The following is a 14,318-nucleotide window of genomic DNA, read 5'->3' as shown; positions in this document are numbered from 1 at the left end:
AAGAAAGAATTTGAACAGCATCTAGCTAAATACACAACAATTAACAGCAAAATTGTTTTTAAGTAAATCATAAACAGGAAGCCAGCCAAACAGTCAGAGGGGCCACAGGATAATTGACTGCTAAAAGGAAAACTCATGGAAGATAAGACCACTGCGAAGAAGGCAAATTAATTCTTTGTATCGGTCTTCACTGCAGAGGATATAGGAGAGATCCCCATAGCCAAGCCAAATGAGAAATCAAATTCAAGAAATTCCACATCTCAGGCTAGAAACGAAAGGTTCATTCACACAGGTAACATAGTGAGAACTCAAAATCTGATTCTTTGGCATTACATTATTCCAAATTCTTCTACTGCATAACACTCATGCATAACTCTGGAGGGAGCTACAAGCCTTTCACAAGCAGAAACAATATTAAAGCAGACAGATGGGTAAAGAATGGCTGAATGAGTTTTCACCTTTCTGAGTCTGAGGGGGATTAGACAAGGTAGCTCCTGGCTGTACAGTATTGTAGAAGCGTAAATGTAGGCTGAGGAAGCCAGCTGCTAATACTTAGGGGTATCTGAACAATATTTTTAAAATATACTGTTTAAATATATTTTATGTAACTGTTTATATTTTATGTATTCATTTACATGTCTATTTCTTTACCTACATCTGAAGATACAGCTTCACCAGATTCACTCATACTATTCACTGAACTCTAATCACAGGGGATTGAGTTCATTCTATTCTTCTAATTAGTGCACAGCTATAAATCTCACAACAATCTGAATGCTTTCATCCTTTACAAATAAAATAGTGACCAAATTTTTCTGACTTCTGAGGAAGTAAAAGTATCTTTCATTGCAAATCAGAAGTTTTAAATTTAGAACACACTAAATAGTGTCAAACACATCATCCCACAAATTCAGATAACTGCATTTGTTGCCCCATTAATTTCAGGACCCAGCTCAAAATTGCCCTCCATGAACTTCCTCCAGTCTCTCTCTCTTCTCTCCCTCAGCATCTTAATCACTGCACCTTCACCTACTCATCTCATCACTATTCACATGAGGACCTTCTCTTCCAAACATTGTGCAATCTTAAAGCAGCCTTCTGTTATTCCTCCACCTCATCAACTCTTCCTCTCATTTCAAAACACAAGTAAAAACACAGTCTTCTCTTACCTACCCTTCTTCAACAACAAATAATTTCTTCTTCTGCCACTAACTCCCTAATTGTATTACTTAGCTCTGTGAAAAAATCTGGGATACAGTTTATGTGAAACATGTTATATAAAAAACAAACAAACGAAAAGGCAGTTGTTCAGTGCAGTATTGAATATCAGTAAGATTGAGATGGGCAGGGATTGAACTGGGCCAGGATATTGCCACATGGCACACGGGCACGCCTCCTATGCCATCATGTTCTTCGGAGTCAAACCCTTGAAAATGTGAACTGTTGCAGCAATGCTTGCCTGAGTTTGCACAAAGCCTGAAATAATATCTTTGAGAGACTGGAGCTACCCCACTCATCTCAATGGGTGTTAACACTGATGCCAGTGATGATGAGGGGTCTACTTAAATAGAGAAATCACACAATTTTTGAAGGTTGATCACGGTATAAATAGCAAATTTCACAGATCTGTTACATAGGGAATGCAAAGAAGCCTTTTCCAAATTACTTGAACTTTCTTTTATAATTCAGGCCTGACTGGACCCATGGCAGTATACTCAGTTCAGTGGAGTTCCTTCTTTTTTTAATGACTGAGAATTTAAGAATGGGATTTTGTCTTTTCTTTCTTATGTGCAATTGTAAAGAGGTCTGTAAAAGACAGACTGAGGACAGAAACACTGAAACCCAATCTTCAGCTTTTGTCTATCTGGATTTTAAACTGTGACTTAAATTGAAACAGAGAGTCCATACAAAACAACTTCTATATTAAACAGAAGGTTACAGTTGCATGGATAGGCACTCAAAAGTCAGAAAATGCAAACTGAAAGGTTGCAGGAAGAGATGAAGATATACATGCAAATTTAACTTTGGTTCCTTGCAACTCAAGTGCTTAACTGCGTAACCTCCATGTCCATCAGTGTAGGTATGTGATATGGAATTTCTTAGCCCTTTTAAAAAAAGGACGGAAAAGATAAAAAACACAAAAGTGGGATTCACTCTCCTGGATTCTGAAGCACTGCTGCTTGCAATAACTGTGAATAGTGCATCAAAATTACATAATCAGGAACTAATTGGCTGGACGGATGTTGGAGTTGGCAGATGTGATTGCAGAGCCATTGGCCATTATCTTTGAAAACTCATGGCAATCGGGAGAAGTCCCGGACGACTGGAAAAAGGCTAATGTAGTGCCCATCTTTAAAAAAGGGAAGAAGGATCCTGGGAACCACAGGCCAGTCAGCCTCACCTCAGTCCCTGGAAAAATCATGAAGCAGGTCCTCTAGGAATCAATTCTGAAGCACTTAGAGGAGAGGAAAGTGATCAGGAATAATCAGCATGGATTCACCAAGGGCAAGTCATGCCTGACTAATCTAATTGCCATCTATGACGAAATAACTGGCTCTACGGATGAGGGGAAAGCAGTGGACATGTTGTTCCTTGACTTTAGCAAAGCTTTTGACACGGTCTCCCACAGTATTCTTGCCAGCAAGTTAAAGAAGTATGGGCTGGATGAATGGAATATAAGGTGGATAGAAAGATGGCTAGATTGTCGGGCTCAACAGGTAGTGATCAATGGCTCCATGTCTAGTTGGTCTCCGGTATCACGTGGAGTGCCCCAAAGGTTGGTCCTCGGGCCGGTTTTGTTCAATATCTTCATAAATGATCTGGAGGATGGTGTGGATTGCACCTTCAGCAAGTTTGCAGATGACACTAAACTGGGAGGAGAGGTAGATACGCTGGAGGGTAGGGATAGGATAGAGAGGGACCTAGACAAATTAGAGGATTGGACCAAAAGAAATCTGATGAGGTTCAACAAGGACAAGTGCAGAGTTCTGCACTTAGGACGGAAGAATCCCATGCACCGCTACAGACTAGGGACCGAATGGTTAGGCAGCAGTTCTGCAGAAAAGGATGTAGGGGTTACAGTGGACGAGAAGATCGATATGAATCAACAGTGTGCCCTTGTTGCCAAGAAAGCCCATGGCATTTTGGGATGTATAAGTAGGGGCATTGCCAGCAGATCGAGGAACATGGTCATTCCCCTCTATTTGACATTGGTGAGGCCTCATCTGGAGTACTGTATCCAGTTTTGGGCCCCACACTACAAGAAGGATGTGGAAAAATTGGAAAGAGTCCAGCGGAGGGCAACAAAAATGATTAGGAGACAGGAACACATGACTTATGAGGAGAGGCTGAGGGAACTGGGATTGTTTAGTCTGCGGAAGAGAAGAATGAGGGGGAATTTGATAGCTGCTTTCAACTACCTGAAAGGGGGTTCCAAAGAGGACAGATCTAGACTGTTCTCAGTGGTAGCAGATGACAGAACAAGGAGTAATGGTCTCAAGTTGCAGTGGGGGAGGTTTAGGTTGGATATTAGGAAAAATTTGTTCACTAGGAGGGTGGTGAAACACTGGAATGCATTACCCAGGGAGGTGGTGGAATCTCCTTCCTTAGAAGTTTTTAAGGTCAGGCTTGACAAAGCTCTGGCTGGGATGATTTAGTTGGGGATTGGCCCTGCTTTGAGCAGGGGGTTGGACAAGATGACCTCCTGAGGTCCCTTCCAACCCTGATATTCTATGATTCTATGACAATATCAGAATATTCTACTTCATTTATTTGGGAGTCAAACACCCTTTAAAGAGGGATGAATTTCATTTTAATTATGATCTATGGACTTGGGCATAAATTTAGGAATACCTTATCAATCCACAGCTAATCTCTTAGTGCCATCAATGTGAAGTTCACAAAATAGTAGAATAGGACCTTTATGTAGTAACTGAACTTTTAGGTATCAGTATTACATGTTAAGTTATGTTCAGCAGCATTAAGTGAGAAAATAAGCTTGCCTTTAGGATCACAACTATTTCTGGACCTTGCTTTTCTTCCTTTCCCATCTTCTTTTCTCTCTATTCTTCCTCCTTCCCTGTCTTTGTGTTCCTCCTATGGGCTTAACTACCATCCCTACCCCTATTTCACCTAATAAAATAGTCCACTATTAAATATTTAGTTTTGGAATTAATACCTCAAATAAGATTAATGGGAGCAACGTTCATGATTCTTAAAGTCATTGTTTCAGACTCTCTGAAGACAACAATGCACTGATTTACAATCACAAAGTTCTTTTCACAACCAGGAGGGCTAGAAGTTAAGTTTTTGTTTAAAAATTAAGCCTAGATTCTGCAGAATCTGAAGATGCGGTTTCCAAAAATACAACAAGCAGACTGGGAATCTGACACCAGAGTCTCAAGAGGTGCACAGAAAGACCCCTACTCTCCTGAGAATCTTCTGAGTAAGGCTGCAAGTCCGTCACGGAGGTCACAAATTCCGTGACTTTCCGTGACTGGCCCAGGCTGCCTGACCCAGGCAGCCCTTGGGCCAGCAGAAGCAGTTTGGGTGTGTGGGAGGGGGCTCAGGGCTAAGGGCAGGAGGCTGGGAGGTGTAGGGAGGCACTTACCTCGGGATGTGGGGGCTCCCCAGCTCCCAGGCTGCAGCTCCTAGGCGGAGGAGGAGCCAGGGGGCTCCGCATGCTGCCCGCGCCCACAGGCCCTGCCGTGGCAGCTCCCAATGTCTGCAGTTCCCGGGCAACGGGAGCTGCACAGCCGGTGCTTGTGGCAGAAGCAGTGCATGGAGCCCCCTCGCCCCTCCGCCACCTAGGAGCCAGGGACACATGGAGCCGGGTAGGGAGCCCCTGCCAGCCCCGCCAACCCTCAGCACCAGTGGGGGGTCCCAGGCCGTGTGTCATGGCCCGGCCCCACCCCCAGCACCAGCGGGAGTCCTGGACCACACACCGCTGCCCGGCCTGCCCCCAGCACCAGTGGGGGTCCCAGGCCATGTGCCGCTGCCTGCTCCCACAGCACCAGCGGGAGTCCCGGGCCAGAGCGCCCACAGCCCCCCCGCCCAAGTTTTAGTTAGGGGTATATAGTAAAAGTCATGGACAGGTTATGGGCCGTGAATTTGTATTGACTTTTACTAAAAATACCTGTGATTAAAACGTAGCCTTACTATGAGCAACTCAAACTCATTAACCCCTCCCAGTTTTAGGGCAATCTGTTTCAATATGCTTTCACTATCTAACTAAATTAGCTATGTACGCTTAAAGAGCAAATCCTTCTTTAACTCTGCACTTAATGAGCTCATAAAAAGTAAAGTGCCACACATGCTCAGTAAGCTATTTTAAAAACTTCATAACATGGTGAAATTACAACTAATGTTCTCGTGAATAAATAAGGCACTTTGCCTTTACTTTACTACTGCCAAATTTCAACTTCCAGCCATTGTGGCTGCAGAGCTGCTAAAGAGTTACTATATATATATATTTAATACAGAGATATATTTTGTACTCTCATATTCAAAAATTACTGAATATTTTTGCTCAAACTTTTTTTGAACAATCATTTTGGGGCAAAGAGCAAGCATGGGAAAACATCTCCTGAAAAATGAAAGTTCCTCAAGATACGAACAACTGAAAACAGGCATTTAGAATGTCACTGCCACATTTCAGTAACAACGATTGAATGCTGAATTGGACAACAGGGCCTTACTAACCGAAAAACTGTGAAGTTTGTCAGTTTATTTTTCTCTTTTATCTGTCCCAAAGCTTCCCTCTGATTGTTAGAGTGCAATTGACAGTCCTTACTGAGGCAAAACACCTCACTGGCTTCACTCAGAGTTTTGCCTAAGTAAAGACTGCAGGATTAATAGCATTTGCCAACCATTTGGAATATTTTTTTAATGCAACTCAACCAACTAACCAGCAGGGAAAGTTCACATCTGTCAGATGAACCTGACTTTCTAATGTTTAATTACGTTTAAATATTTAATGTTACAAAGAGGCACATATATTATCCTTAGATGACCCTGCAGATGTAGTTGACATTAAAGTAATGAGAGAAGTTGTTTTTAAAAGTAAAGGTTATTTGGGAAGCTGCAACATGTTTTAGTGAAAGTGGGAGTCAAACTATTTTAACAGATCTGAGCAAGGATTCACTCTTTAGAAATGTGCATTTGTTAATAATAGAAACATTACTGTAGCTGTAACGGAAAAAGTTTAAGTCATTAAAAATGTCTACTGAAAAACAGAGAAATGGTACCAGTTAAAAAAAGATCCCATTGTTAATAGGTTGCATTAATCAGCGAAGTCAGGGTAGGTTCAGCCTTTTTTATGAGCAACAGAAGTGTGTTTATAGAAATGAAGTATTTACAACTACTTTATTAATAACAAATAGTGGTTTAATACCCAGTTCTTAATACATATCTCAGTTAACTCCACAGTGACCTTGAATTTCTATTGATTACTCTCCCATTATATATAAAATCTAAGAGGAAGGCACAGTGGCTGATATAATAGAATCATAGTAGATATGACACAGAACAGAAGAACACAAAAATGGCCATACTGGATCAGACCAAAGGTCCATCCAGCCCAGTATCCTGTCTGCTGACAGTGGCCAATGCCAGGTGCCCCAGAGGGAGTGAACCTAAAGGTAATGATCAAGTGATCTCTCTCCTGCCATCCATCTCCACCCTCTGACAAACTGAGGCTAGGGACACCATTCCTTACCCATCCTGGCTAAATTGAAGGATTTGTAAAAACAAGATATTGTTGTCCTATTGAACAGTTTTACAGTTTAAACAGTAGTTTAAATGACCATTATAAGATATTTGGTATAAGAAGTGGGAAAAGCAACAGAACAACATTGTTAGTATTTGCTTACCAATGTCAATATATTTTGGATCGAGGGGTGTACCAATAGAATTGCAAAGAACCAGCACGTACTGTATGGAAATAAGAGCAAATATCAGTGCTACTATGTTTGTTTAGTTCGGAAAGTTAACATACTGTACAAGGTATTCCTTTTGTGAAATGCTGCTCATAACCTGTACATCTCACAGGATCACAATCCTGTTCAGCAGCATGGAGAGCTAAAGTACCAAAGCCATCAAACATAATGCAGTGCAAAAATGAGAATAATGCTACTCTTACCTCCTACCTCTATATGAGACTCAAACTATGAAACGGGGCTTGAAATAATGATTAACCACACACTATCAAAGGATTGCATCTACTAGTCAAAAGATGGCATGAAAGAACAAGAGTCTCCACCAGCAAGGGGTAATATGCTGGTGACAAGGCCAGTCTCCCATTCCAGTGTCTGAGAAGGTGTACTGTGCTGTGATTCCTTATAAGAGTCCTGTCCTGTCAGACATTTCTCAAGCAATGTTTACACTGCAACTAGACACCCCAGGCTCGTGGAGCTCAGGCTGTGGGGCTGTTTCATTGCAATGTAGACTTCTGGGTTTGGACTGGAGCCTGGGCTCTAGGATGCTGCGCTGTGGGAGGGTCCCAGAGCTTGGACTGCAGTTCGAGCCTGGAAGTCTACACTGAAATGAAACAGCCCCCCAACCTGTGCCCTGGCAGCCACAGTCAGCTAGCATGGGCCAGCCGCAGGTCTTCCTTTGCAGTGTAGAAATACAAAAGATGGAGTCACTGAGGGTATCAGCATCAGGTTAACAGGTATATGACAAATTTGCAATCTGACATCTCTGTAGCTGCAAGAAGGCAGAGTTCTTGCTTTGGCCTTACCCACCTGACTTCCCAATACCACAGGATTCTAAGCAGCTACAGAAAAACTGACTAGAATCTTGCCGCTTTTACTCTGCTGCTGCTGCTTGGAAAAGCTATGAACATTAATAGATTGTCTGGATCAGTCTGCCAAGAGACTGAGGAAGATGTGACTCAAACAAAATGGCAGCTTGGACCCCATTATCCAGAGAATGCTACCTATTTGCCATTGGGATGTTTATTTTTCAAACCCTGGAATGGAAACATTTACATCAAATAGTTTTACCATGATTGAATAGGAAAGTGATGGCCTATTAAATGAGACACATGAAAACTGACAGCAACATGTGCTGCAGGAGCTCCAGGTTCAAAAGCAGGATTTCTATGCCCGAGATCATCAAGGAGCTGGTATACTGGCTCTCCAAGATATGGAAAAGAATTAGCTCTCCACAGTTCTTTCATTTTGCTGACTGAGTCATGTGACTGCAGAGGCTATGGAAAAAACTGTATCACCTGCCCCTTTAAACTGCTGCACAGATAGCTTGCACATAAGAAGGCAAAAATATATAGCACTTAAAATGCATGTGGTGTACGAAAAGTCTGTTGCTCAGAAAAAGATAAAACATCTGAGCATCGAAAAAGAAAAGATCTTTTCAGCAGGTGATCCACCCTCCTCATTCTCTCAGTAAGTGGAGAGCAGGAGCTAATAACTTATGATTTATTTTTCTCTCGTTTTCTCATAATTGTTCTTTGTTCGTTTAAGCCAGAATTTTAGATTGCAGATTAAAATACAATGATATTCCTTGACTTCACTATCAAAAATTGAGACTCCACACCTGTTATTTATAATTGATTTTCATCCCCTTTTTTTTGGCAAATTATCACCAAATTTTATCTACTTTCAGTTTCTCCACCATGTCCTTGTTGCTGCACTTCTAAGATTCTATGCTATGACATCAGAAGAAGGCTGATGGGACAAGAGTAAAGGCAGCATCGGAGATACAGACCTACCAGTAATAAGAGAAGTGGAGAAGAAACAAAGATAAGAGACATTTGTAATCCTGAACAGTTAAAAATAAAAGGGTTTTGCTTATTTATTTCCAAGAAAGAAGATCAAATGTCTTTACCCACACCAGTAGAGCTGCAGATTTTAAACGATGCAGGAAAATCTCTCAGTTAATTGCACTTAAATTTAGTGGGATGTTTCTGGCCATTATCATAGCATCATATTTTCAGCACACACCACAGCACACTATTACTATACAATCAGTTGAATTAGCACTAAAATGATTCTTTTACCGTTGCACCAACTGACACCGTCTCATGCTCCTCCTTTGTAAGCAACATAAATATGATATAGAAAATAACTGAATTAATTCAGAAATGAATGCAGTAACCATTAAATAATGTAAATCTGGTAGTAAAATGTACATTTATCCTAGACACTTTTACAGCATCTATCGTCGTAGTATCTAGGTGCTAAAAAGAAAGTGGAATGTGAAATGTAAACGTATAGATAATAGGACCAGTTCATTGTACTAACCTTTAGCAACATCTACAGACCTTTTATATAGATATGAAAGATCATACCATGATAGAAAGAACAAACAATACAAGCATGATTTATTGTTATAATTCTGTTTTAAAAAGTTAAAAGAAGAAATGGCGCCTGCATCCCCACCTCACTCTCATTTTCTCTCTTTATATTCTTTAATTTTCCAGTGTAAACCAGTCTTTGGACTTGAAGTTAGACACTACATTTGGAAATGTACGTTTTATTCCATCTTTCCCCTCCTATTATTTGAATCATATTAGCTCAAATTCTTTTATTGTTTTTATAATTGAGAGGGACATATCTTGCACATTTTAGTATGCCCCCTATAAAGGTCTGATCCAAAGCCCATTGAACACAATAGAAAATCTCCCATTAAGTGCCCCAATTCAGCATGGTTTCAGAGTAGAAGCCGTATCTGTAAAAAGAAAAGGAGTACTTGTGGCACTTTAGAGATTAACAAATTTATTAGAGCATAAGCTTTCGTGAGCTACAGCTCACATTCCGCATGTACTTAAATCCATGCATAACTTTAGGCAACTGAGTAGCCCCATTGACTTCAATGGGACCGTACACGTGCTTTCATACCCTGCTGAATAGAGGCCTAAATTAATGGGTTTTCATTTATTTTAAAACAAAAGATGTCTAACATGTAGATTATCAGCTTAAGGTTGACTCAATAGATCAGTGACTTTTTTATTATTATTATGAAAGGATTGCTGTCAGATATGTCTAGAAAGACAAGTTGGTGAGGTAACATTTTATTGGACCAACTTTTTTTGGTGAGAGAGACAAGCTTTTGAACTTACACAGAACTCTTTTTTCAGGTCTGGGTTTATAATAGTTATTTCATTTTCTGCTTTCCATTGACCAAAACAATCTTTAAAGTCTTGATTTTTTTCCCTAAATACTGATTTTGTATCTCTTTGAAAATTGTTTTCAGTATTTCTAAAGCAGTAAAAGTTAACATTGCTCTTCTCCTTACACACCCATTAGCTGTTTGTAAGAACAGCGAGGATAGAGTTTGTTAGTTAGCTGCTGCTGCAATTTTTCTCTCGTTAAAGTGTGGTCCCATTCAAATGGTGGCGAGATTTAACTGAAGGTGATAGAATGGTGCAGATTCAGAAACTGAGGTACATTTTCCTACCACCTGACTGTAATTTTATGGTTGGCCACATTTGTGCCTGACAACATCCATTTAAAATTTGAGATTGTTTCAAGTGAGATTTAAAAAAAAAATAAAAAGATTTTACCTGAGGTTGGTTTTCATCAGCTTTAGTTGCCAAAATGCAGAAGTCTCCACAAGTGGTTATGGAAATCAGACTCTTGACATATTTCACATACTTTTCATTGTTTTTTGTATCCCAAAAAACCACACAGTATTCGGGACGATCCGGTCGGGTATATGCATAAACCACTGTGTTGGAGCAGTAACCCCACTGACAAGAAAAACAACATTGTTAATTTTGACCAGAAATTATGCAAATTGAGTGACAAGTAGTACATTGTTACTGTAGAAAAAGTGTGGTTCATATACACTACCAACATCTATCAATATTTCCCCCTTCCTTTCAAGTGAAATGCTGTATCAAAAATTGTAAATTTATTGCTGTTCTAAATTGCTGGATTGACAATCCAGGAGACCGAAGCCTTCTGTTAATTAACAAAATGGGTAGGAATTAGCTTTCCCACACTGCTACACCAACCCATCTCAACTGGAGTAATCCCCCAGGGATGACAGAAGAGTTCACTTTCCACAATCTATTCTCTTTTGAGTTTGTTATAAGTACCAATTGCTGTGTTTATTTTTGTGATGTGAACACTTCCCTTCTGGGAATTGGACTTGGAATCTTAGAAATCATAGAAATATTGGACTGGAAGGGACCTCAACAGATCATTTAGCCCAGTGCCTTGCACTGAGGCAGGACTAAGAATTATCTGTACCATCACTGACACATGTTCTTAAAAACCTTCAATGACAGAGATTCTACAACTTTCCTAGCACTTTGTTCCAGTGCTTAACTACCCTTATTAGGAAGCTTTTTCGTAATGTCTAACCTAAATCTCTCTTTCTGCAATTTAAGCCCATTACTTTTTGTCCTGTCCTCAGTGGATAAGGAGAACAATTTATCTTCCTCCTTTTTATAACAACATTTTACGTACTTGAAGATTTATGTCCCCCCTCAGTCTTCTCTTCTCCAGATTAAACAAACCCAGTTTTTTCAATCTTTCCTCGTAGGTCATGTTTTCTAGACCTTTAATCATTGTTGTTGCTCTCCTCTAGATTTTCTCTAACATATCCACATCTTTCCTGAAGTCTGGTACGCAAAACTGAACACAGTACTCCAGCTGAGGCCTTACCAGTAAGGCTACGTTTTAGTCATGGGTATTTTTAGTAAAAGTCATGGACAGTCATGGGCTGTAAACAAAAATTCACAGCCCATGACCTGTCCATGACTTTTACTAAAAATACTAGTGAATAAAACTTGGGGGAGTGGGGGCTGGGAGAGGGTGGCCTGGCTGCTTTCGGGGGGTGGCACACTGGCTGGGACCCCTGCTGGTGCTGGCTTCCTCCCTGGCTCTGCACCTGGGGGGCTCCCCGGAAGTGACGACATCTCCCTCGCTCAGCTGCTGGGTGGAGGCATGGCCAGGTAGCTCTGTGCTCTGCCTCCGCCTGCAGGGACTGCCCCTGCAGCTCCCATTGGCCACAGTTCTCAGCCAATGGGAGCTGTGAAGCCAGCGCTCTGGGCGGAAGCAGCATGCAGAGCTGCCTGGCCATGCCTCCACCTAGCAGCTGAGCAAGAAGGATGTCACCGCTTCCGGGGAGCCCCCTAGGTAAGCACCGCCACAGCCCACCTCATCCCATCAGGTGCACCAACCCCATGCCCCTCTCACACCCAAACTCTGCTACTGGCGGGGGTAAGTTGGGGTACTTTGGCCTGAGACTGCTTTAGCAGTAGTCAGCATGCCTGGCGCAGGGGCTGCCCGAGCTGCCCGAGCCAGGAGCACCGGCCACTGCAAAAGTTACGGAGGTCATGGAAAATCATGGAATCCATGACCTTCCTTGACCTCTGTGACAAACTCACAGCCTTACTTATCAGTGCTGAGTCGAGTGAAAGAATTACTTCTCATGTCTTACTTACAAAACTCCTGCTAATATATCCTGCTAATATATGTTCTTTTGTTTTTTTTGCAGCAGTATTACACTGTTGACTCATATTTAATTTGTGATCAACTATAACCCCCAGATCCTTTTTTGCAGTGTTCACTCCTAAGAAGTCATTTCATCCAGTGCAACTGATTATTCCTTCCTAGGTGTAGTACTTTGCATTTGTCCTTATTGAATTTCATCCCACTTATTTCAGACCATTTTTACGGTTTGTAAAGATCATTTTGAACTCTAATCATGTCCTCCAGAACACTTGCAATCCCTCCCAGCTTGGTATAGTCCAAAACTGTATAAATGTACTCTCTCTGCCATTATCCAAATCATTTATGAAAATATTGAATAGATCCATCCAGACCCAAGCCAGATCCCTTTCAGCTTGACTATGAGCCACTGATAATTACTCTCTGGGAATGGTTTGCCAACCAGCAGTGCACCCACCTTATAGTAGATAAGTCTAAGCTATATTTCCCTAGTTTGCTTATGAGAAGGTCATGAGACACAGTATCAAAAGCCTTACTAAAATCGAGATATACCACATCTATGCTTTCCCCCTATCCACAATGCTTGTTAACCTGTCAAAGAAGGCTATTAGGTCGGTTTGATATGATTTATTCTTGACAAATTCACGGTCAGTGTTACTTATGACCTTATCTTCTAGGTGCTTACAAACTGATTGCTTAATTATTTGCTCCATTATCTTCCTGGGTACCGAAATTAAGATGACTGGTCTATAAGATCATGTCTACAGTACAATCTTAAATCGACCTATATTAGGTCAACTTACAGCCACTGCAGAAATTACTGCAGTAGCTGATGTCCGCACTACCTTCCTTTTGTCGGTGGTGTGCGTCCTCAACAGGAGTGCTTCCACTGACTGAAGAGGGGTGCTCCACATTCCCAGCCAGGAGCAGGGAAGCAGTTGCCCGGGGCTTCTTGCCTCCAGCAGGTAGATCTGCACCCTGAGTCCAGTTGGCTGCTGTGCTCCGAGTGGGGAGCCAGGACCCTAAAGGGACCCTGGGTGGCAGTGTGGCTTGGAGCATAGACCTAGCAGCAGCCCAGCTGGGGAGCCAGGATCCAGCTTTCTTGTCAATTTCACAGCTCAGGCAGAGCCAGAAAAATGACAAGAATGATAGCCAACAGCCAATGTAAAGAACACAGTGTCTACAAAGTCACTGTGTCACCCTGACTTACACCGACATAAGCCCTATGCCTCATGTGGAGGTGGAATTATTATGTTGCTGTAGTTACATCAGCAGGAGCAAGGCAGTACTGTAGACACAGACATAGTAAGGTCGACAAACTGCCTTACATGGACTTAACTCTGTAGTGTAGACCAAGCCTTAATCACAAATTGTCCTTATTCTGCATTTTATAGCTAGGTGTTGTATTTGCCCTTGTCCGGTCCTCTGAGATCTCTCCCATCTCCCACAAGTTCTCATTTCTTCAGCCAGTTCCTGAACTTGAAAACATCTAACTTGTCTAAGAGCTTGTCTACACTTAAAACGCTACTATAGTGCAGCTGCATGGCTGCAGCTACGCCACTGCAGTGCTTCAGTGAAGATGCTACCTAAACCAACAGGAGAGATTCTCCCGTCGACATAGGCACTCCACCTCCCTGAGAGGTGGTAGCTAGGTAGACAGGAAAATTCTTCCGTGGACATAGCAATGTCTACACTGGGAGTTAGGTCAGTTTAACTATGTTGCTCAGGTGTGTGGATTTTTCACACCCCTGAGCAATGTAGTTATATCGACCTAATTTCCTAGTGCAGACCAAGCCTACGTAATTCTTAACTTGTTCTTTTTTTTAGCCTCCGATTATACCCCATTTACACTAATGTTCACTACGTTGTCCCATCACTGCTAACCTTTTTGGTGAAAAC

General features: G+C 41.6%; 1 protein-coding gene across 6 annotated transcripts in view; it reads right to left on the bottom strand.

Moving 5' to 3' along the window:
• The window catches only part of WDR35 (WD repeat domain 35), a 79,593-nt gene that overhangs the window by 33,876 nt on the left and 31,399 nt on the right, over positions 1-14,318 (bottom strand). For 5 of the 6 annotated variants that reach the window (XM_073335942.2, XM_073335947.2, XM_073335944.2 and 2 more), the window contains 3 exons: positions 10,523-10,708; positions 9,017-9,049; positions 6,870-6,930 (listed from right to left, as the gene is read on the bottom strand). In XM_073335942.2, the coding sequence (XP_073192043.1) occupies positions 6,870-6,930; positions 9,017-9,049; positions 10,523-10,708 (280 nt within the window). The remainder of the gene's footprint in view (positions 1-6,869; positions 6,931-9,016; positions 9,050-10,522; positions 10,709-14,318) is intronic. The other variant, XM_073335943.2, reaches the window with a different exon arrangement.

Source organism: Lepidochelys kempii, chromosome 3 (assembly GCF_965140285.1).
Source record: "Lepidochelys kempii isolate rLepKem1 chromosome 3, rLepKem1.hap1, whole genome shotgun sequence".
NCBI classification, from domain to species: Eukaryota; Metazoa; Chordata; order Testudines; family Cheloniidae; genus Lepidochelys; species Lepidochelys kempii.
This window is presented reverse-complemented; position numbering and strand designations above follow the sequence as displayed.